The sequence below is a fragment of the Petaurus breviceps genome, unplaced genomic scaffold (assembly GCF_028583685.1).
Source record: "Petaurus breviceps papuanus isolate PSGF00001 unplaced genomic scaffold, PetGlider_PUasm1.0 186, whole genome shotgun sequence".
Taxonomy (NCBI): domain Eukaryota; kingdom Metazoa; phylum Chordata; class Mammalia; order Diprotodontia; family Petauridae; genus Petaurus; species Petaurus breviceps.
This window is the reverse complement of record NW_027185798.1, coordinates 34,652,881-34,677,512: the sequence shown is the minus strand read 5'-3', so window position 1 is coordinate 34,677,512 and position 24,632 is coordinate 34,652,881. Positions and strand designations below refer to the sequence as shown.

The window sequence follows — 24,632 nt, the reverse complement described above, 5'->3', positions numbered from 1 at the left end:
TATGGACACGTGACATGTGCACGCACACACACAAACACACACACACATCTAATCTCTTTGCTTTGGAGATAAACCAACCAGCCAAATTAAAGTATTTTTGAATGGGGCAGCTTGGGGATAGAACATGGTATGAGACCATCTAGTTAGAGCTAGAAAGGCCCTTAGTAATCATTTGGTTTAGTTCCCTCTTTTGATAAAGAAAATGACAATCTCAAGAGAGACGAAGTGATTTGCCCAGGATGAACGAGGTAAGGAGCAGAGCCGAATTTGAACCCAGGGACTCTGATCCCAATTCCTATCATCTGTTCCACTGTGCCTGTGTAGTCTCAAAGGTAACAGATACATTGTTAGTGGAGTTGTAAATTAGTACAGCCATTCTGGAAAGCAATTTGAAATTAAGCAAAGAAAGTGCCTAAAATGCTCATAGCTTTGACCTATACATTATAATAGGCTTCTACTCCTAGGAGGTCAATAATTTAAAAAAAAAAAAAGTCTCATATGTCCTAAACACTAAAAAACACTACTGTCCTAAAACACTAAAAAGCAGCACTTTTTGTAGTAGTAGGAAATTGGAAACAAAGCAGTTGTCCTTCAATTAGGAATGGCTAAACAAGTTGTGTTATATGAATATAGTGGAATATTTGTTGTAAGCAACACAGAAAAGCATTAGATTACTTATATGAAATGATGCCGTGACTACAATAATGTAATTGGAAAGAGCAGCAACAACCAGACAACTGAAACAATTGACACTGTCATGTCAGGACAAGTTTGGAACACTGTGTTCTGTTTGCCACATTTCAGAAAAGAACATGTTCCCTGAGCATGTTCAGGGAAGGGCAAATGAAATGACAAGGTGATTCAGAACCATACACATCAAAACAAATACTGGGGTAGGAAACTGAATGATCATTTACTGGCTGTGTTGTAGTGAGGATTCTTGTTCAGGTACAGGTTAGAATAGAGGGGCTACTGAGATAAAACAGTAATTTTATGAATTGGAAATGCTTGGCCTAGGGAAGAACAGAAGACTTGGGAGAGATGGGAGGGAACGTAATCTTCATCATGAAATATCTGAGGGTCACCAGGTCTTTTTGTTTCACTCCAGTGGGCAGAAAGAAGATGGAGATAGAGGGAGAGAGATTGTATCCTGCTCTAGGAAAAAACTTCCTAACAATTAGAGCTCTCATTTCTAGCCTCAAGGGCTAGATGCATTATCTACTTGGTTATACTGTATCATTTGTATTTCATTGTGACTGTCCATGATGCTGTTTTGTTCAATAATTGCTTCACATGTATATTTAGTCTGTACTTATGCTATAAGCAGTAGACACATTTTTGTACATTATAGTGTAATAAAATGCATAGTACATTATACTGTGTCTAGTCTGGGGATCTCCAGGAGTTCCCAAGATGCTTTCAGAGGATTGAGAGGTCAAAACTATTTTCATAATTATGCTAAGGCATTTTCATTTCTAATACGGTAAATATAGACACATATAACTTATATAAACAAAAGCTCTTTGAGGGGTCCTCTGTTTTTTTTAGGATATAAAGGAGTCTTGAGACCAAAACGTTTGAGAAATACTGGTGTAGTAGAAAAAGAATGGAATAGGAAACCTAGGTGGGTTCTAATTATGACCCCACCACTGTGTTACCTTGGGCAAATCATTTTACTCTTTGCATCTCAGTCTATACATATATAAAATGGAGATAATACCAGTCCTTCTTTCTTCACAGTTGTTTTCAGAATCAAATGAGATCGAGGATGTGAAATAATTTTGAACCTTATAAATATATGCTTCTTCCAGTTTTTATTTACTCTCTAGGTATTCACTGCTGTTCCTATGTCCATGAGGAAAAGAGCAGACAGGTTTTTGATCTACATTGCCTCAAAAAAAATCTTACTGAATTCATCTCCGGTTTGACAGGTTACTGTGTCCCTTGTTTCTTTAGAAGTCCCTCATATACCCATAAAGTCAGAGAAGTTAGCTATATCCCAAGTATGGGTATTTAGATTGGCTCAAACTGGGTCCTCTGGGGGTTTCTCCTTTATCAGGAATGATACTGTCCCCATCTTATAGATGTATAGAGGGTAAAATGATTTTGCCCAAGGTTAACACAGTGTGTGGGGGGGGTCAAAGATAGTATCCAACCACGAGCCCTATTCCAATTTTTTTTCTACTACACCAGCAGTTATCAAGCTTTTTGGTCTCGGGATGCCTTTAAAATGGAGGACTCCCTCCCACCCCCTCCAACCCCCCGCCCCGGAAACTTCTTAAAATACGGGTTATATGTGTTATATAGAGGCTCCTGCTGCCATCTCTCTAGTCTAGCTGACCGACTCCTCCTAAAGATTTCATCAACCAAATTGTCCCCTGGCTTTGTTATTTAAGCATTTTCCGAAAGGTTGGGGGGAAGAGAGAAAGACACCACAAAAAGGAACAATACCTATTTTTGGCCCAAGACTCTCTACAAGTAACCTTTCCTCGGTGTCACCTAGGCTTCCTTTTCAAAGTTCTCGATCCAGAGCGGCGGAACTCCCCGCTTTAGGTAATGCAGTAAAACTCAGTTCTGATGTGTTTCAGTAAAGGTTGAAAGGTGGGTAACCTTGATGCCAAACACAAAACCAACTACGTACATAGCAATCAACAGGCCCTGTCCGCACTCGATAAGAGCAAAAAAGCCTCCAAAACAGGGGAGACACAACCCCCGGCACGCGGCTGCCTGGGCTGCTCCACCCAACGCTCAGAGCATCGCCCATCAGTACCTGTCTCAAGATTCGCTCAGAATTCGGATCCCTTCCTGCAGCTGGACAAGCACCAATCAGCTGCTGCTAGCAGCCAGCCAATCAGAAACTGCGGTATCTTCTTCCCTAAGGGAGGGGAAGGGGGCGGGGAAAAATGAAGTCAGCAGAGAGGCGGGGCCAGGACAGGCAGAGGGTGGGAGAACTCATTAGAGACAACCAATGGAGAGCCGCGTTACGGCCCGAGCAGCCAATGATCGCACATCCTGCGAAGGCCGCTAGTCTGGGGGTTTGCTTTCGCGCCGTTGCGGCTTGGTCTTGACTGGAAAGTTTCCCGGGAAGCCCGAGGACGAAATGTCCACGTTCTTACAGGCCCTTCAGAATAAGGCCGCAGCGGGGTCCGGAGTTGAGGAGGAGGATTTGAAGAAATGGGGTTTGACAGGTTAGTGAGACCCGGGCTCACGTGGTGTTTTGAGAGCCGCCAACTTGTAGTCAGTTTTCCTTCCGCAGGGAAGTCTCGCGTTATTTGTAACTGATCAGCCTCCACTCTTCTCCCCCCTCTCTGCTGACTTCATTTTTCCCCGCCCCCTTCCCCTCCCTTTTCTCGGGCTTCGCTACTTACCTCAATTTTTTGTAATTGACAATCGCGGTGCGGTGGTCTGGAGCAGAGCCCCAGACCTTTTGGAGTGTTCACGGAGTCATTCTAGAGGGAACCAAAGAAACCCTGTTTTGGAGCTGAATGTCCATTCTTAACCCGCTGGACACCAGCTCTCATGGGAAGTTTGAAGCAGGGAAATAAGGAAGTTAAAGCGGAACGTCTGCCCCACCTCCCCAAAACCCGAGACAGGCTTTTCGGAAGGAGACTTTGGAGCAGTTTTAGGAAAAGTCATCTTAAGAATGAGCACGTCATTGTGACTAGGTGGAAAGCCACCAGTCTGTCGTGGGCTTGTTCACTGACCCAGGTTTTCTTTAACTAGGATTTTCGTTCCTTCTCTCGAATGGAAGCTGGGCAGAGTTAATAAACGTACGTGCTGTATTTGGAGTGCAACCACGGTTCTTGACTATCTGTAGGACTTTTCCGCAAATGCTCGTTTTTGTCATATGTGGTCATTACTGTGTATCTCTGGCCCTTACTCGCAAGAGTCCAAAGCATAAGCCAGGGACAAGCCAAGGAGCTCTTGCACGTCCTTCCTTCCTCACTGTCTTATATGAAACTACCTTGCGTTCATTCTGTTTGTACTTATGTATGTGCATGTTGACTTCCTTATTAGAACATGAGTTCTTTAGGAGCAGGGAATATTTGTCTTCGTTTTATCCCCAAGATTACCATTGTTCCTGGCATCTAATAGATCTTTGGTTAAATTCTTAATCTATTAATTTTTTTTTTAAAAAAGAAGATATTAATACCTCATCCACATCTCAGATTGATCAAAAGGTTATCGATACATTTAAATAGATTTTTGTTGACATCTTTTGTTTTTACATCACCCAGACTTCCCCCTGTATCCTACCTTCCATTCTAACCTGACCTTTCCTAGGAGAGCCATTCTTATAAAAGAATTAAAAAAAAAGAAAGAAAACTCAGCAAGTCAGTACACCCTGTCTGTCTGTCTGTCTGTCCCTCCCTCTGTGCAGTGTTCCATACAGAACCTAGGGGGTGGAGATGGGAGTTGTTTTCTTATAACTCGTCTTTGGGCCCAAGCTTATTCTTTGTAACTTTGCCTCATTTAATTTCCTATTGTTTTGTGCTTCTTTTCATTTGCTGTCATTGTGTATCTTGTCTTCCTCTCTCTGCTTACTTCACTTTGCTTCAATTCATGTAAGTTCATTGTGATCATTGTTTCTTACATGGTGATATTCCATTACATGCATGAAACCACAATTTGTTTAGCCATTCTCAGGATGGGAATCTACTTTGTTTCCATTTCTTTACTCCCACTAAAGAATGCTGCTAGAAGTATTTTTGAGTGTATGGGAAAAGAAAACTTTTTGTTAGTGACCTCCTTGGGGTCAGTAACTTAGCAGGGAAAACTATAGGTTAAAGTATGTGAACATTTTAACCATTTCATATCTATAATTGGAAAATGCTTTCTAGAATGGTTGTACTAATTCACAGCTCCTCCCACCATGTTACTATGCCTCCTTTCAGGCAACCCCTTCAACACAGCCTCTTCCTTCCTGTCTTTTGTCATCTTTGCTGAATTCTTGGGTTTGAGGTATAAAGATTGTTTTGTTTTGTTTTGTTTTTTTGCTTTTTGGAGAGGGGAAGGCAGAGCAATTGGGGTTAAGTGACTTGCCCAAGGTCACATAGATAGTAAGTGGTAGTATCTGAGGCCAGATTTGAACTGGTCCTCCTGACTCCAGGGCCGCTATTCTATTCACTGTGCCACCTAGCTGCTCCTATAAGGATTGTTTTAATTTATATTTTTCTTATTAATGATTTGGAGTATTCTTTAATATGGTTGTTAATTGCTTCCAATTCTTTTGAGAAGTGTTTGTTTATGTCCTTTGACCAATTATCTGTTGGAGAATGACTTTTGGTTATATATTTCTGCTGCCTATATGTCTTAGATACAAACTCTTATAAGAGATGTTTGATTCAGAGATTTTTCCCCCATTCAACTACTTCCTTTCTTATCCTAGTTACGTTCATTTTATTTGTGCAAAAGCCTTTTATTTTCCTGTCATTAAAATTATCTTAAATAGATGATTGGTGTGTGTTGGAGGTGTATAAAGAGGTGTATAAAGCCTCATGTTGCCTTATTCCCATGTATTCTACAACAGGTTCAAAACTGCAAAACAAACTTGGATCTTTGCAGTATACACAGGGGTAGTAATGCTTCCCTCTCCTACATCACAGGGTTGCTGTTGAGGCTCACAAATGAAAATGCTCATAAAAGCATTTTAAAACAGTAGAGCATCATACAAATATAAGACATTAAGACCAACAGACACACTTCTTATTTTCTTCTAAAAGTAAATCCATCTTAAAGGGGAATGAATCAAGAGAATAAGTAAGAGGAAATTCTGGTTTAAGTCTATAGGCATGTACATGTTTGTATGTAGTTATTTCTTATTGTTATTGCTATATAAGTGTGTATTGCAGACTCATCTACTTGTGTCTGTTGATTTAAAATGTCGGTCAGTAAACATTTATTAAGTGCCTACTATGCTCCAGGCCCTGTGAGAGGAAAGACAGCTTCTACCCTCCAAACTAATAAGGGAGACAACGAGCAAATAGATATGCACAAACAAGCTATATACAGGATAAGTAGAAAATAATCAACAGAAGGAAGGCAATGGAATTAAGAGGGATTGGGAAAGGCTTCATGTGGAAGGTGGGATTTTAGTGTTTCTTTATTGTATCTGTTTTCTACCTGTGTATCCTGTTGGGTTTAGGAAGCCTGGGTTAAGCCCTGGACTTAACTGACTTTGTGATTTGGACAAGGCAAAAGAACCTCAGTGTCCTCACCTGTAAAATAGGGATAATGATGTTCTTCTCCACTCCCCCCCAACCTTTGTATTTCATAAACTTGCTGGGAAGATTAAATGAAATAATGGGTGTAAAAATGCATTGTAAATTGTAAAAACTATACAAAACCACCCAAATATACTCTTGTATAAGGATAATTATGATGATGACTATATATACTTTAGTGGATATGTTATCTCATTGGTGTAGACATTCTCTTCATGGGTAATTATCATAACATATCTCAGTTTCTGATTCTGTGAGATTTCTGTTGTCCGCAGTCTATGCTGGAGATCTTCCTCTAGACCTTTCAAAAAACAAAGGCAGAAAACATTTCTTGGGTACCTGGGCAGCTTTTGAACTGTTTATCGCTTTTCCTTTGTTCTTGGTGCATCATCATATAAATGATAATCGAGATATTATAATAGTCACTTACCATGTTCCCACTAGCCCTTTCCACCTTGATCAGTGTTCCAGTGGGGATATATGAAAGACCCTTGAGGCTCAGTAACCCAAGAAGGTACAGTAGTGTTGCAGAGTCAACGAGATTCCTGGAAGATGAAAAACTCTTGTATCTCCTTGAATATACCCCTGTTGCCCTCTCTTTTGCCCCATTTCACTGCTCCCTAACATATACTCCAGTTGTAGTGTTGGGGTGGTGTGGCAGCAATCACACTGGCGTATCCAGAATGGCTGCTTGCACAGGTTCTTAGATCTGCTTTACTAGGAAATATGGCTGTTTAAGAAGTCAATCTTTTTAATTACATTCTCTAGTTCAGGGGAAAAGTATGCACTCTGAACTTCAGAGAAAATATAGAGAAAATGGAAGCAGAGAAATAAAGACCAATAGACAGGGCTTCTAACTGTCTGAGAAATTAGCACAGATCAACAGAGAGATCCAGCTGTCTGACCAAGGCAATACATACATAGTTATCAGAGAGAGAAGCACCAATACCTGGGTTTTTCAAAAGGGGAGGGGGGGGTAGTCGGGGTAGGTCCTTAATGGCTACCCAGAGACTCATCTGGTCAGATCACAAGAACACTCTTCCAATGAGTGAACCCCAAATGCTAACCTCAGAGTATATATACCCTTTTTAGAGCCAGAGGGACATCACAACCCTCCTGACTCAGTGCCTAATTAGAAATTTACAAAAAAGTTGGAAAGCCTTTCTACAAGAAAGCCTCCCCTACACAAGTTTCCCTTAATGGAGTCCACCTGAGGCCTATTAATGGGTGGGGAAGATCTTAAATCCCATTAATATTATAGATGGAAATAAAAGAAATTCCAAACTATTAAGTTGGGGCTTTTTTGGTTGTGTTAATAGAAGGTGTTTTTGATTTTTTATTAAAAAGGAGATTAATTTTAAGAATTGCTTCAAATAAGGTTTGGGGAAGGGTGGTATTGCTAGGGATTTGTAGTTCACTTATTTGTTTTTCTTCTTTCCTATTACCACAGAGAATTGAGCACAGCCTATACTATAATTTCAATTTCATTAAAAACAAACTTACTTGGAAAATGTTTCTGCAAGATCTGGCAGAATTTTTTTTTTCAGGTCAGTGGGGCCAGATCTCATTTAGATGGCTGCTTTTAAGCAAGAAGACATCTACAGCCATCATATTTATAAATTTGTGTTTATATAGCATCTTTCATCATAGAAATTTTTTATGAAGACAGAGGCTGTATCTTTTCCTCCCTCTTAAAAATCTTATTTTTTAGTATCTTCTGTTTATATCACTTCATTTTTGAATGTATCTCTCCCCCATCTCCCACCCGGTGAGTGATCCTTATAACAAAGATTTTTAAAAAGAAAGAAGAAAAAACCCAATTCAACAAAACCAACCAACATTTTAACCCTGTCTTATGGTGTATGTAATGTTTCACCCTCATCAGTTCCCTAATTTTGCACATAATAGGCAGGCACCTGTCCTTGGTTCCTCTCTTGAAGAAAGTCTGATTTATTTTGATACATAGTATTCAGGGTTTTTTGTTTTTGTTTTTCCCCCTTTGGGTTGGTTTTATTGTTTGTTTGTTTTTGTTTGTTTGAATATTGCTTCCGGGACTATCTTATCTTTCTATCTCTGTGCTTTGTACATAACTGAGCTTAATCAGTGAAGGAATGGATCCATAGTAGCTTGAGAGACAGCCTGGATTCCAGCCTGTCAATGAGTGTGGAAATATTGATGTTTCCTTACTGGTCTTAGGTGGAAAGATGAATAAAATGCCCTTTTGATAGCCTAGGATTTAGGGCAGGGTGAGACTTTTGAGGTTCTCTGGTCTAACCTCTTAATTTTATAGATGAGAAAAATGGAGGTCCAGGCACTTTGAAAATAAAATGCTTAAACAATTATAGTTTCCCAACAAATGATAGAGGCACTTGTTCTGTGTATTGGGAAGGAAGCTGGGGTTTGAGTCTTGGTTCTGTCGTTCTCTACAGTCCTGTCTGAGGAAGATTCAATAGAAGTAGTTGTTCATCTTGGATTTTTATTTGTAGGGATTCATTTGCGCTCCTATCAGTTGGCGGGAGTCAACTGGCTGGTGCAGTGTTTTCAACTTCAGCATGGCTGCATTCTTGGTGATGAGATGGGCCTGGGTAAGACATGCCAGGTAAGCGTCTGTGACTAACTCATGAGATAGCTCTATTTTTAAAATTTGAGAATCTAAACTTATAAAGAGACAACAAACTTTATGGGGTTTGTACCAGCAATAACAGCCAATCAACAACATACTTTGCCCCAAAAGAGGTGAGATTTGGGTTGTTTTCCTGGTCACAAAGATGACTTTCTGATGAGATATCTCCATTGTCTTATGACCAGTGGCTCATTGTGAGATTATGATCTAGGCTTAAGGTTTCAGCCTGTGACCCAGGACAGAGATTTTTTTCCCCAGTCTTCTGATCCTGCCTACAGGGTATCCCTGATCATTGAATTTCCTTAGACACTGTGGTCTAACTGGCTGGGCCAGAGTGAAAGCCAGTTAAAAACAAATTGATTTAAAGAAGATCTTCTCCTGAGGATTTCCTGTGAATAGAAGGGGCCACTTCAGAGCCCGTGTCTGCTTTATCCTCAGAACCTTCTTTACTTATTTCCAAAGGCTTAGCTCCTTCTGTTCTCCTGACTTCTCAGTCTCGGGATATGGAACCAAAAATCACCTAGAATGCATAAAAGAGAAACTTAGGCAGACCTCCGAGCCAAAACACTTTATTAAAGAAACCTGGCCCCCTAAGGAAGCAGACCTCAGACCTTCCTCACAATGTGAGATACCCCCGCCTTCCAGGGCCCTATTTTTATAGGGTTAGATACTGAGACATTCTAGAGTGGCTATACCAAATACAGAATAATTCCATTAATTGACATGTGACTCATAAGCCAGAATAAGCAAAATGGTCTATCAGTGGGGTCACGGGTTGGGTGAAGCAAGAAATATCTCTGCTGACCAGGTAGTTACAGGATGGATGGGTCAGGCAAGAGGAGATGGTATGAGCTCCAAGAACATGTCACAGGGGAGCTTTCTGTATCATGCCACCACCCATGCTTGGTTTGGTCATGGAATCTGAGGCAGACAGGATGAAGATATTCATGTCAGTATTCTTGCAGTTACACAAGTAAGCTCTATAGCTAGTACGCAAGTATTAAAATTGGGGGCCTATTATAATAGGGCCCTCCTATAGAATCTATATTCCAATATAACTTAATCAAAATAAGGATTAAATCATTGCTTATTCTCATACCTGTTATTGATTAGTTAACTAAATATGTATTACTAAACGGAGTATGAAATAATTGCTAACAATCATTACCCCTTATAGCATCAAACTAGACTAATGCTGATTGGAATTTGAGTGAGGGTCCTCAACAAACTAGCTTTCTCAGGGGTCTACCCACCTTTTCCTATTGACCTCTTCCTGCTATTAGATGCTGTATTATCCTTCTTTTCCTGTATCTCAGTTCTTAAGCTGGGGTTCTCGATGTTACTTTAATTAGATAGCTAAATATAATGTTAATGGGATATAAGATCTTCCTGCCCATTAATAGGCCTCAGGTGGAACCCATTAAGGGGAGGTGTCCTTTTTCAGGAAGGCCCACACCTTTTGTTACTTTGTAATTAGGCAGTGGGTCACAAGGATTGTGATGCCCTCTGACTCTGAAGGAGGATTATACATACTCTATTAGCATTTTTGTTTGGGGCTCACTCATTGGAAGATGTTGTGATTTGATCAGATGAAACTGTGTAGCTGTTAAGGAGCCTCCTGCCTTTGAAAAACCCAGATGCTGGTGCTTCTCTCCCTGGTAACTGTGTATATTACCTTGGTCAGAGAGTTGGACCTTTTGATCTGTGCTCATTTCTCAGACAGAAGCCCTGTGCATAGGTCTTTTCTCTACTTATATTTTCTCTGAAGTTCAAGGTGCTGACTTTTCCCCTGAACTAGTGAATGTAATTAAAAGAGATTTGTTGGCCCCTTCTGTGCCAGCAGCCCTCCTGGGTATGCCAGTGTGGTTGACACTATACTAGGTTTTAAGAGAATGGGTTTACTTTGCAGTCTTACATATTTTATTTTAAGCAGTTAACATTATTCCGAGATGGGATTCATAGGCTTCACTAGACTATGTCTAAAGGTCCATGGCACAGAAAAATAAAAGAGACTCTCTAGTCTACTCTGTTATTTCAATGGGAGCAGAGTGAACTGATCTTTCATAGTTCAGTAGCATCTTCTGTGAATCATTTTCTGTTTTCCCCACATTATGATTATGATTATTAATTATTACCTAAGAAACTGTCTTTACCTAAGAAAGATTTTTTTTTGGTGGGAATAGGGAGAGAGTCTATTTTCCCACATGTGCCCCTTGTGATCTCTCATTTTGGCATTTCTTCCCAAAATACAGGGTGTACCAAAAATATTAGTGCAACTTGCAGTGAGAACACAGAAGTAGAAACCAGGTATCTGCCCTGAGACTTTGAGGATGCCTGTGTACTTTTTTCCCCCTTTCTTTCTGCTTGGTCTCTACACCAGGTTTCAGCAGTGTTTTCACATTTCTTTATCACGCTAGGAAGGGACAGAGGAAAAGGATGACACCATGCATTTCCCAGAATGCCTCTGCCATCTGAGTAGAGGTGGTGGCGGCAGCTACAGTGGAGCCTAGAAAATGGGAGCCAGCTGAACTTGTTGCTGTGGAGTGTTTGTTGCTAGAAGATGGTGGCCTGGACAGAGTGACTCACTCTCTGTCATGCATCCTGGGGTCGCCATCCTGATTCTAAAAGCCCTCTGGCCTCATGAGACCAGGGGGGCCCACTTATCCTCAGGCTGTACCCAGCATGCTTGCTGGTGCAGCTCAGTCCTTCTGTGAGAGGATGGAATTGGGGCTTGGTCATGGGAGTCGTTCTACATGAATGGGGCAGGGGGGATAAAGGGGGATAAAGCTCTTTCCTTGTTTTTTTCCCCTGTTCCAGACTATTGCCCTTCTTATTTACTTGACTGGAAGTTTAAAGAGGAAAGGACCATTTCTGATTCTTTGTCCCTTGTCTGTTCTGAGCAATTGGAAGGAAGAGATGGAAAGGTGCGTGCTATCGAAATCCCGATTTGCTAAAAGTAACCGTGACCTTCTGACATTTTGAAATGCGTTAACGTGAGGCTTTTTCCTTTGCTCTGTTCCTTTCTTGGATTTAGATTTGCTCCTGGCCTTTCCTGCAAAGTATACACAGGTGACAAGGAGGAGAGAGCTCACCTGCAGCAAGTCCTAAAGGAGGACCCCTCTTTTCACGTGCTCCTGAGCACCTATGAGGTACTCATCTGTTGTCTAGCCTAAGCTGATGTGGACAGAGGGCTTCGGGAAGGAGGGACAGGTTCTTAAGCCAGGTAGTCCAGTCTCCTGGATCGGTCCTTAGCTAAGCATCAGAGAACCTTTACGGCAGCCCTTCCAAAGCCAACCCGGCAAGTCACTGAGGCGCCTTGACTGGAAGAATGCCCCGAGGACACCCTCTCCTTTCATCCTACCCCTTTCTCCCTTTTAATTTTACAAGGCAAGGCCCCATCTAAGCATCATGGCCCAAGTCCAGCGCTGTTTGAGCCAGGATTTTGCTGGGGAGGGATTATCCTCTGGCTGCCCCTTCCCCTTGCATATAATTTGCTGTCTGATCATTCCTGGAATGTGCCTACGTTGACTCTTTTTCCATACACAGAGCAGGGGCTGTGGTGCTTTACTATACCATAGCTGCTGAATCCATATTTAACTCTTAAGTCAGCAGTTTTGTGGCTGAAGGAAAGAGAAGGGAACAGGCCTTTATTAAGTACCTACTGTGTGTCAGGCACCCTGCTAAGTGCTTTATAGATCTTATCTCTTGATCCTCACAACTACACTGTGAGGTAAGTGCCCCTCCTCTTCAGACATAGCGCACATTCCTGAAATTGGGGTGAAGGAGATCGTGCAGGAGAGTAGAAGGAGAGCTCTCTCTAGATTTGGCAGGCCTGGGTTCAGATCGGCATTGGGCGGTCATTTGTCCACCCTGGGCCTCAGTTTCCTCATCTGTACAATGAGGGAATTGGATTTAAGTGACCTTTGATGACTCCTCCAGCTCTGCATCTAGGGTCAGAAGGAGTGCTGTCTGTATCAAGGAGTGTGCTTTGGATAAGCATGACTCTCATTTTCTCTGTAGCAGAGAAATAGGACAGGTGTGGAAAAAGCAAATGATCAGGTAACTTTTTTGATTGACTTTGGGGAGTTTTCTTTCATGTATGGGTATGACTGCATGGTCGCTGAGGTCTCTTTCAGCTCTCAGATTCTGTGATGCTGTAGTTCAGTCAATCTAATACGTAGGCAGGCTTTCTGTTAGTCCAGTTTGTCATCTGGGTAGTTGGATTAGCCCCTGGTTGTTCCCCTGGGATACTGAAGATTATACTGACAGATTAGTGGAAGTAGGCATTGAATACTGCCCTGAATTGCCAGGTTACTTTGGGCAAGCCTCTGCCCTGGTGTATGCCTTACTTCTATTGCTTGTTTTCACAGTGGTCCCCATTAAAGCTCCCTGGTAGGAAATCTTTATTACTATCCCGGCCAGGACTTTTCTGTAACTACTGAGTAAATTAACCGGTACCTTATTCAAGTGGTGTCAAATTCAAAGAGCATTGACTTCAAAAACCACAAATTAACATTATCTGTGTTATATTATATTTTTATTTATTTTGCTAAATGATTTCCAATTATATTTAATTATATTTCAAATCATATTTTTAACCCAGTTTCTCCTGGGGAGTTTTGCAGAGCTGGGCTCCAAATTGTACATTTTGTTATTAGGAAAATTTCTTTAGAGTTTCCTGAGACCCTAAGGTAAAGACAAATAGCATAGAGGGAGAGACCATCACTAACTCATTACCAAAGGAACTATTTCTGTACAGACTTTGTGTAACATACATTGTTTAATTTTTCAGATTTTCCTGAAAGACGCAGCATTTCTAAAAACGTGAGTAAATGGTGTTGATTCCAAAGTCCACATTAGCTAGTGCATTACAGACGTGTCCTTGAATCAGAACTCCCCTTCCCTTCTCCCTTTTTAAAGCATCTTGCCCCTTGTCGTTGTAGTTTATATCTTTCCATATATAATAAGTACCCCCTTGAACACTTTTCCAGGCCCAGTACTTAAGGAAAAGCAAAGAGAATCTGTTATAAGGACTCAGGAAGTGAACATTTTGAACCAGTTAATGAGTCATACCCCCCACTCACAGGCAACTCTTCTATTTTTAGAAGATAAAGACTAAAGTAAAAGTAATTTGCATTCAGGTCCATCATCCCCTAAAATGCAGTGATAAGAGCTCTGGAGAGGCAGTATGGCTTAGTAGCTAGAGCGTTAACCCCTCTGAGCCTCAGATTCCTAATCTGTAAAATGGGGATAATGACATTTTCTCTTTCTTAGGGTTATTGTGGTTGCAAACCTTAAAACACTGTGTAAGTGTCAGTTGCCAAACCCCAGTCCTGGATTATCCTCCACCACCTACTTCGATTGTTCTTATTGACCTACTACTGAACAGAGCTGGAAAAAATAATGTTTGAGCATGTTGACTCCAGAGGTTTCCTCTTAATTCCAGGATCAAGTGTAAAGCACTTTACAAGATGGCCTCTTCCTCTCTTTCCAGTCTTTTTACCCTCCACTGTCCTATATACACCTTGAGATCCAGCTTCACTCACTTATTTGCTGCCCCTCACACACAACACCCCATCTCCATTTCAGTGCCTTTACACTGCCCGTCCCTCTGCCTGGGATTCTTTCCCTCTTCACCTCTGCCTCATGGCTTCCTTCAAGACTCAGCTTAAATCCCACCCTCCACAAGAGGCATTTCCAGGCTTCCCCTCTCCCTCACCTCACTTCATTTCCAGTACCTTTCTCCTGAGATCACCTTTCATGTAATCCCTCTATTTCCCATCTCCCTCCTCCCCCTCTGCCACTCCTCAGTCCCTTTCAGTTTGGTTTCTGTGTCAGTCACTGAACTTGAGCCATCACTCTAAGATCACAGGTCATCTCTCCTGATGGCTTAATCCAGGGGGTTTTCTCTGTGCTCATCTGTTGATCTCTCTGTAGCTTTTAACCCGCCTCTCCTTCTAGGTCTCTGTCCTGGGCCCTTTCCTAGCTTTTATACCCAGTCTTTTGGATAACTCATCAGCTCCCATAGATTTAGGTATCATTTTTGTAGAGTTCCAAAACTATACACTAACCCTAATCCCTCTCCTGATCTCCAGTCACATACTATCATCTTCTCCTGGGCAGAGATGCGCACCCTCCTGGGTGTTCCAACTTATCTCAAACTCAGTATGTCCATTATTTTCCCCCTTAAAGGCTTGCTCCTCCTCCAGACTTCCCCATTTGTGTTGAAAATGCTGCTCTCCTTCAGTCACTCATGACCTTGGCATCATCCCTGTCCCCCATCACCCAAACTGTTACAGTAGACTTCTAATTGTTCTCCTTGCACCAAATAAGTTTCCCCTCTATACTGTGTTCTCCATATTGGTACCAAAGTGATTTTCCAAATGCGCGTGCACACACACACAGAGACACACGCACACACTTTGTGCATATATATGTATATATACAAAGAATATAAATATATATACATACACACATACGTGCACATCTCTATATGTCTGTATGTGACCATGTCACTCCCTAATTCACATTTCACGGTCACACACTCTTGTGGAATGGCCCAATTGCCCTTGGTGCCATTCTTCACATACAGCACCTCATCTCCCAGCTCAGCCTTTGTGTAGGCCTGGAAGGCACCACCCATTTGCCCCTCATAATCCCTAGCAGAGCTCAGCTCAACCTCTGCACAATCCTTTTCCTGATCACTCCAGCTGCTTCTAAGGTCCCCCAATTACCTTGTATTTATTTTGTACATACTTATGAATAATAGAATGCAAGCCTTTTGAGGGTAGGGACTGTTTTATTTTTGCCTTTGAATCCCCAGCATTTTGCACATAATTCCCTCCCTGATAATCATTTCTTGTTGGTTGGTTGATTGATGTCCAATTACCTACCAAGTCTTATTGATTCTACCTCTGCCATTTCTTGCATCTTTCCGCTTTTTTCCAACCATACGTTGGCTATGCCAGGCCTTCGGGACCTCTTGTCTAGTTGATTACACTGGCCTCCTAACGTCCCTCCCTTCTCTGATCCAACCTCTTCCAAGCTGCCAAAATAAACTTGGTAAAGCACAGGCCTAAGCCTGGCTCCTTGTTCCACAGTCTTCACTGGCTCTTTGTGGCTTCCAGGATAAAATGTAAAATCCTTAGCCCAATATTTAAGTTGCCCATAATCTGCTTCCCAGCTTCCTATGCAGTTGTATTTCGTTTTTCATTTCACCAGATCTGCATTCCAGCCACTATGGACTACTACCTGTTCCCCAAAGTTAACTCTCCATCTCTCACCTCTGCATGTACATAGCATTCTCCGTGCCTGGAGTTCCCTGATTCTCCTTCCCACTTCCTGAAATTCTGATCTTCTTTTAAGGTTTAACTTGTATGCTGTGTATGTTCTTTGTGAAGCCTTTCCTCCCTCCCCCCGACCAGACCCAGACATAACGCATACATACACATACATGTAAGTTTTCTCTATGCCTCAGTTTTTCCTGTCCAGTACTATACTTCTTTGTAAACATTGTGTCCTTCCAGAAAAAGGTGAGCTCTTTAAGGGCAGAACCTATGTCCCTAATGCCCACCTCCTGTTGTTTAAGACCACACCATTCACATAAGTGCTTAATGTCTGTTGAATTGGCTAGCCATGGCCCTAGCCTTGAGGGAAAGGATGGCTCCTTATACGTCTTTGGTGTCCTCCTCAGGTCTTCCTGCTTTGTAGCAAATGGAGGCATAAGAAGAGCTGGTTGAGTAAAGGAATGAGTGAATGAATGAAGTCATTGACCTGCATTTGGTCCATTTCTGTTAAAACTGGCCCATTGTTAGTCTTTCAGCTGCTTGATGTGACTGGGAAATAAGTTAATTAACAAAAACACACCAGATGGTGATCTGTATTTGGATTAAACAGAGATGTAACATTAATTTTCCTCACAGTTTTTCTTGGAGTATTCTGGTTGTGGATGAAGCCCACAGATTGAAGAATCAGAGCTCACTGCTGCACAGAACCCTTTCAGAGGTAAACACAGGATGGTTTCTTGGTCCTTTCATTTTTGTCCTTCCATATAGACTATGTCAGACAAAGGACTCTTGTCATTTGGTTTGTCTGATTTCTGTAGGAGCAGGTTGACAGCGGTCAAGTGACAATGTGGGTATTTGGATATGATATTGCTTGTCTAGTTTAGGAAACACCTGGGTGCTCAGTTTTGAGTGACTGAGACCCTCAAGCCTGCCCCCTACCATAACCGCCAAAGGAGATGGGCTGGACTTCCAGCTGGAAATAAGTTGGAGGATCGCTTTCCTCCAAAGCCACAGATTTATGTAACAAAGTACTGCTTGGGACTTTGGCTGTATCTTTCTCCCAAGAGGAGTGTGTCTTGATCCTTTGGCCAGAAAAATTTCAGCAATGTGGTTTTGCTGGGTGGTAACTCATTTCTCCTAAATTTGGTGATCTTTCAAGTACATGAGTCAGTTTTAGGTCTAGGAATTCATGATGGGGAGGGAGAATCCCCTCTTCCCTGTGAGCCTCAGGTCTTTCCCCTTTGCTTCAGTGCCATTATGACAGTGATGGTTCTCCTTTATCATGCCCTTGCTGGTGCAGCACACCTAGAATTGTCCCCAGATACATCTGGCTTTCGTGGGAAGTGGTGGGCTCATTGGGTTCCTCTTCTCTTTGTTTTTATTTGTTGATTTGTTGGGGATTTTTTTTGCCAATTTCACATCTCATGTTAAAGGACAAATTTTTATGCCTTAGAATGTTCCTCATAATTTCTGTTTCTTTTTTTTTCATTTTTCAAATGCTTTATTAACTTCTGATTTGCATCATTCATTTCCGCCACATTTTGAGTTACAAATTTTCTCCCTGTTTTTCCCCTACCTACCCACCGCCCCAAAATAGCAGTCCCACAGGATATCCTCTCCTCCAATCTGTTCTCTCCCATATCTTCTCCCATACCCCCTTTGACTTTTCTAGTAGGGCATGGTGGATCTCTATGCCCCAGTGCAAAATAGTATTAATAATAGTATATATATATATATATATATATATATATATATATATATATATATACACACATATTTTTAAACATTTAATTTTAAAACTTTGAATTCCAGATTCATTCCCTTCCTCCCTTGTCACCCACCCTTACTGGGAAGATAAGCAGTTCAGTATAGATTGTACATGTGTAGCTAATGCAAAACGTTAACACAGTAGATATATTGTAGAAGAGTGACTATATTTCCCTCCCTCCTATCCCACCTCCCACTTGGTCTATTCTCTACTTTGATTCTGTACCTTTTCAAAAGTGGGTGCTTCCAACTTCCCTCCCCCCAGCCTACCCTCCCTTCCATCATCCCCCCTCTCACTCCCTTCCCCCCTCTCCTGTAGGATGAGATACCCTATTTAGTTTGTATTTCATTTCCTCCCCAAGCCAAATTCAATGAGAATAAGGTTGACCCATTCCCTTTTGCCTTCCTATTCTTCCCCTTCATTGTAACCATTTCCCTTGCCTCTTCTATATGAGATAGTTTACCCCATTCTGTCTCTCCCCATCTCCTCTCATTATATTCCTCTCTCAACTCATAATTTCACCTTTTAAGTATTATCCCTTCCTATTAAATTGGTCCTGTGCCCTCTATCTATGTATACCTGTAAACATATATACACATTCACATATGTATTCATATGCCCATACACCCTCATATATAGACATATATATTTCTATTCCCTTCAAATATTTTCATACTGAGGAGTTTCATCAGTTACAATTATTGTTTTTCCATGTAGGAATGTTAATAGTTCAACTTTGATAAGTTCCTTATGATTTCTTTTCCCGTTTACCTTCTCATGCTTCTCTTGCTTCTTGTATCTGAATGTCAAATTTTCTGTTCAACTCTGGTTTTTTCATCAAGAATGCTTGAAAGTCCTCTGTTCCACTGAATGACCATATTTTCCCCTTAAACATGATACTCAGTTTTGCTGGGTAGGTGATTCTTGGTTTTAATCCCAGCTCCTTTGACCTCCGGAATATCACATTCCAAGCCCTTCGATCCCTCAGTGTAGAAGCTGCCAGATACTGGGTTATCCTGATTGTGTTTCCACAATATTCAAATTGTTTCTTCCTGGCTGCTTGTAATATTCTCTCCTTAATCTGGGAATTCTGGAACCTGGCTATAATATTCCTAGGAGTTTTCTTTTTGGGATCTTTTGCAGGAGGTGATTGGTGGATTTTATTCAACCTTTATTTTGCCCTCTGATTCTAAAACATTGGGGCAGTTTTTCTTGAGGATTTCTTGGAGGATGATTTCTACATTCTTTCTTTGATCATGGCTTTCAGGTAGTCCAATAATTTTTAAATTATCTCTCCTAGATCTGTTTTCCAGGTCAGTGGTTTTTCCAATGAGATATTTCACATTGCCTTCTATTCTTTCATTTGTTTGGATCTGTTTAACAGCATCTTGATTTCTCATAAAGTCATTAGCTTCCATTTGCTCCAATCTAATTCTGAAGGAATGATTATCCTCAGTGAGCTTTTGAGATTCTTTTTCCATTTGGCTTTTTAAGGCATTCTTCTCCTCGTTGCCTTTTTGAGCCTCTTTTGCCATTTGAGTTAGTCTATTTTTTAAGGTATGATTTTCCTCAATCAGGCTGTTGACTCTCGTTTCATAATTCTCTTGCATCGTTCTCACTTCTCTTCCCAATTTTAACTCCACTTATGTTATCTGCTTCTTAAGGTGCTCTACGGCCTGTAACCAGCTCGTATTTTCCTTTGAAGCTTTTGGTGCAGGAGTTCTGACTTCACTGTCTTCATCCTGTTCCATGCTTTGCTCCTTTTTGTCCCCAAAATAGGAGTCTAATGTTGGGTTCTTCTATTTGCTTTGTTTCCTTTGCCTGGTCATGTTGCCACTCAATTACTTGACTTTTGGGCTTTTTGCCACAGTAGGACTCTGCTACTAGACAGGGGATCTTCATACCAAACACTGGGGTTTCTCAGCTGCCAGAGGTATTACTTGGGTGCCCTTGCTGAAGCCTCCACATGCTGTGGCAAGCTGGACACATCTCCTAGGACCACCACCCTAGACTGCAATCCAGATCCAAGCAGGTTAAAGCAAGTACAATTACCCCTCAGACTTGTTGCTTGGTCCCCCAACACTCTGCAGGCCAGGAGCTGAAGCTGCCCCATGGGGGCAGCTGCAGCTCCTCAAAAGCCGATGCACTCCCAACTACTGGGTCCCAAAGTCCACAGTGCTCTGACCTCTCACTTTGTCCTTAGCATCTATGTGTTGATAATTCTGGAAATGGCCACAGCTGCTGCTGATCTGGAGTCCCTCTGGCTGGCAGCTGGTCAGGCCTGCCCTGGGGCTAAAACCTCTGTGTGGAGCTGGGCTCGGCTCCCAGAGCACTGTGCTGGCCAATTCCTGCTGGCCTGCGGGGCTGTCCTCAGTGGGAAGTTAGCTTCTCTGTGTCATTTTGTGAGTTCTGTAGCTCCAAAGTTTGTTCAGAGTCCCCTTTTACTTGAATTGGGGAAGGTGGAAGCTGGAGCTGTGGAGGATCTGCTTCTACTCCATCATCTTGACTCCATCCCCCACAATTTCTGTTTCTTGTGTCTTTCCCCTCTTTATTCTGTTTCCGTCCTTGGATATACATAGCCACCCTGGACAGAGACAGACCTGTTCCTCCCCTAGGCCCATCCTTGCTTGGGCATCCTGTGGTGGAGCTGATTAAGGGGCACTGGTTTTGGTCCTGTGACCCATCACTGTCAGTATGAGATTGTCAGGGTACACATTAGCCACCTACTTTATTATGCAGCTATAGCATCTGGTCATTTCTGACTTTTTTTGCTCTGGAGAATCTATGAGAAATACCTGGGGCAAAGTCTAAATCGGTGAAAAATCTGGTTGACTGGTGATAACTAAACAATTAGCTTGTTTTTTTTTCAATCACGTGAGTGCTTGAACTGCTAACTGTTCTTAACTTAAGATCCTCCTGAGTTGATGTTAAGGGACAGATAAGACTTTGTAATTAAGAACCTACAGTTTCTTGTAAACAACTGAATGCTGAGATCATTCCAGGTAATGGGATATCAATCAGGTTAAACTTAGCCTCTGTCGTTTTGTTTACTCGGGTGCATCAGCATGACTAGATGACTTTTTGTTCATCCTGGCCTTCTGAGCACCTCATTACAATTGTCTCTGCTCCTGAATATGGTCCTTAGCTTTCCAGTCTAAAAACTCAGTGTGGTTATTTCACCCAGGGTGTTGTTTTTTTTTTAATTGAGGAACACTAAGCAAACCAAGAAGAAACCAATGCGTGAACTCTGGTGCCAACTAATTGATTTATACATTTGGGGATTGGCCATCTGCACAGGAGAACTCTGTGGCCTTCCCAGTGAGTAGGTCCATGCAAGAGACCAAATTATACAACAGAAATTTCTTGGGTAAATGTCTAGTCAGAGTAAAATGAGTTAGATGTCCTTGAAGGCTCTTTATTTTCCAAGCAATGTTAGCCTAATGAATTGTTCTTCTTTACTTCAGAGATATCACCATCTGAATAAGTAGGAGCAATTGTTCAAAAGTAGGGTGCCTTCTCTTCCAGACAGGACTACAGAGATGCTGGCCAATTCTACTCTACAACTTTATTTCTAGACTCTGGGATAATCGCCTCCTTTCTGTTGGAAGGAGGAGACCCGAGTTTAAGTGTGGCTCCAAGGAAAATCACTTGATTTCGAGTTTTAGCCCTTTATGGGCAAGAGGGGGATGGTTGGAAAAGAACGGACCTCTGGGTGTAGAGTTAGAGAACATGGGTTTTAATCCTGGTCCTGCCCCTCAGCACTTCTGTCCCCTTGGATGAGCCACTTTAGGTCTCTGGGCCAGCCTTTTCTTCTTTCTGATAAGTTGTGTATAAGTTAATGTTGTTTCTTATTGTTCAGTCATTTTCAGTTGTGTCTGACTCTTCATGACCCCATTTGGGGTTTTCTTAGCAAAGATACTACAGTGGTTTGTCATTTTCTTCTCCAGCTCATTTTACATATGAAGAAACTGAGGCAAACAGGGTGAAGTGACTTGCCCAGGGTCACACAGCTAACAAGTGTCTGAGATCAGGTTTGAGGTCAGGCCTGATGCCAGGCCTGGTGCACAATCCTCTGTGCCACCTAATTTCAGATGGGTGACTTTTGGGTTATGACAATGAAAAGCCCCTTAATCTCATCAGGATCATTGCCAGATCATGGTCATGTGCAGCAGGCTGGCTTGTTTCAGAGGGAGTTTCTAAGACAGAGGATCCCATCCTCCATGGAGTGCTGATTTTTGTGAACACCCACCACTAACGGCACTTCCATCCACCATGTCTCCTGCTTCCTACCTCAGTCACTGCTTATATCGAGAGACTAATGCTTTCAGCTCTCCTCTGCACAAAGCCAGCTCATGGCATGTGGCCCAGGCAGCTACTTTGTTGGGTAATTTCTTTGTTCTTTTTTTTTTTAAGCAATCAGGCTTAAGTAACTTGCTCAAGGTTACATGGCCAGTTATTTCTGGTTGTGGTGCTAAGTATCTGAGCTTGGATTTGATCCCCAGGTCATCCCGACAATGCTGGGGCCGGTGCTCTTACTTGCTGAGCCACCTGGCCACCCCTAAGCAATTGGGGTTAAGTAACTCGCTCAAGGTTACATGGCCAGGTGTTTCTGGGTGGGTGCAAAGTGTCTGAGCCCGGGACTCGATCCCCAGGTCATCCTGACTCTGGAGCCGGTGCTCTTACTCGCTGTTCTTTTTTTTTTTAAACTTTTGAAAAATTTTTTTCATTTTTTCAAATTTTTTTTGCCTTTTTTTTGGAGGGGGGAGGGTAGGGCGATTGGGGTTAAGTGACTTGCCCAAGGTCACTTATCTAGTTTTTGTGTTAAGTGTCTGAAGCCTGATTTGAACTCAGGTCCTCTTGACTCCAGGGCTGGTGCTCTATTCACTGCCCCACCTAGCCACCCCTCTTTGTTCTTCTTGCTTAGATCTCTGTGGATTTCAGCCTTCTCTTGACTGGCACCCCCATTCAGAACAGCCTTGAGGAGCTCTACTCCCTCCTCAGCTTTGTGGAGCCCAGTGTCTTCCCAAAGGATCAGCTGGAAGATTTCATTCAACGCTACCAGGCTGTTGAGAAAGAAGCTGATTCAGGTAAGTTACCTCCTTTTATCTCCTCCAAAACCACTTTCATGAAGCATGAAGATCGAGCCTCGAACTTTGCCTCAGTAATTTAGATGTTCCTTATTCCAGATTACTTTCTCCTTCTGGGGTCTGTGAATGTGTGTGTGTGTGTGTGTGTGTGTGTGTGTGTGTGTGTGTGTGTCTGTCTGTCTGTCTGTGTGTTTATTTTCATTGCTGTATTTTACTATAATTGGTTTTCTTTGACATCTTACATATTTTTTTTATTTTTGGCATATAACAACATGATTCTGAGAAGGTGTCCATAGGCTTCACCAGGCTGCCTAATGGGTCCAGGACTCAAAAAACAGTTGATACCCTGACTTGGAGAGCCTAAAGCAGGGGTGGGGAACCCGCGGCTTTGAGGCCACATGTGGCCCTCTAGGTCCTCACCTGTGACCCTTTGACTGAATCCAGTTGCCTTGAGGCCAGAGTTTGTATTCAGTCAGAGGGCTCCACTTGAGGACCTAGAGGGCCAAATGTAGCTTCAAGGCTGCAGGTTCCCCATCCCTCGAAGCATTAACTAGAAGCAAGCCAAGTTGTCCTTGCCACCTTCTGAGGGGAATGCTGGTGGTGAGGATAGGGAACCCTGCTGCGCATTAGTCACGTGACTTCACTTACTGGAGTCCTGCATATCTTCCTCCTTACATAGGATTTAGTGACCCCCTGTTTCTATTTGAGTTTGACACAATACAGTCCAGAGCAGTGGTTAAAAGAGCTTCCTGGGGTAGCTAGGTGGTGCAGTGAATAGAACACCAGCCCTGGAGTCTGGAGGACCTGAGTTCAAATCTGGCCTCAGACACTTAACACTTACTAGCCCTGCAACCTTGGGAGACTTAACCCCAATTGCCCTGTCTTCCCCCCTCCAAAAAGGCCAAAAAAAAAAAAAAAAAGAGCTTCCTTCCAGTAGATTGAGTAGATGTAGCTGCTCTGAGTTTGAAATGCCCACCTTTTAAAATCAGGTTGTCTAAATGAGTTAGCACCAGATTCCCCCAGAGTTCCTGCAGTTTTGTAGCTGTCCAGAATCTAACTGGGTTTCTCTGAGAGGTACAGAGTTCCCCACTGATTGCTTTAGGCATTCCCTTTCTCCTTTTCCACATTGCAACAAATCTTAAAACCTGGGTTGAGCGGAGCACGGGAGATGGAAGAGGTAAGCTTACCTCGTGCATGTGACTCAGTTCAAGCATTTATTAAGCACTTGCTGTGTTCTACGCACGATGCCAGATAGTGCAGACACAAAGAACAGTGTGGGACAACCATATACACACAGATGAACTCATACAGAATATATAGTGTGCCATCACTGGTGTGGATGGGTTACCGCACCACTCTTCCAAATGCCTGTGTTGCTGAGTATATCTGTTGTAATAACCATGCAGTGGTCTCCATGGCAACCCTCTGCTGCCCACCCTGCCCACAAACTCCATCACATCATTGTCTGTCCCCTGGATACAGCCCTGTTACTAAATACCTGCCATGTGCCAGGCTTAGTGCTGGGCACTGCAGAAATAAAGACAAAAGGAAAGCAGGAGAGTAGATATCGGAAGAGGCAAGCAGGAGAGCAGAGATAGGTGGAGGGACAGAGGGATGGACGGAGGTGAACGGGGGCGGGGGGCA

At 42.4% G+C, this 24,632-nt stretch overlaps 2 protein-coding genes across 7 annotated transcripts in view; one reads left to right on the top strand and one right to left on the bottom strand.

The window, feature by feature from the left end:
• Positions 1–5,985, bottom strand: part of FMO5 (flavin containing dimethylaniline monoxygenase 5) — an 82,020-nt gene extending 76,035 nt beyond the window's left edge. Inside the window, exon 1 of one of the 2 annotated variants that reach the window (XM_069090192.1) lies at positions 3,369–5,985. The gene's annotated coding sequence lies outside the window, so the exon portion shown is untranslated. Of the gene's footprint in view, positions 1–2,770; positions 2,894–3,368 lie in introns of those variants that run through there. The other variant, XM_069090190.1, reaches the window with a different exon arrangement.
• CHD1L (chromodomain helicase DNA binding protein 1 like) overlaps positions 2,987–24,632 on the top strand; it is a 55,427-nt gene continuing 33,781 nt past the window's right edge. For 2 of the 5 annotated variants that reach the window (XM_069090184.1, XM_069090189.1), the window contains exons 1-7: positions 2,987–3,188; positions 8,711–8,823; positions 11,665–11,771; positions 11,882–11,996; positions 13,640–13,671; positions 16,770–16,851; positions 22,826–22,988. In XM_069090184.1, the coding sequence (XP_068946285.1) occupies positions 3,101–3,188; positions 8,711–8,823; positions 11,665–11,771; positions 11,882–11,996; positions 13,640–13,671; positions 16,770–16,851; positions 22,826–22,988 (700 nt within the window). In that variant the 5' untranslated portion in view covers positions 2,987–3,100. The remainder of the gene's footprint in view (positions 3,189–8,710; positions 8,824–11,664; positions 11,772–11,881; positions 11,997–13,639; positions 13,672–16,769; positions 16,852–22,825; positions 22,989–24,632) is intronic. The other 3 variants (XM_069090186.1, XM_069090188.1, XM_069090187.1) reach the window with 3 other exon arrangements.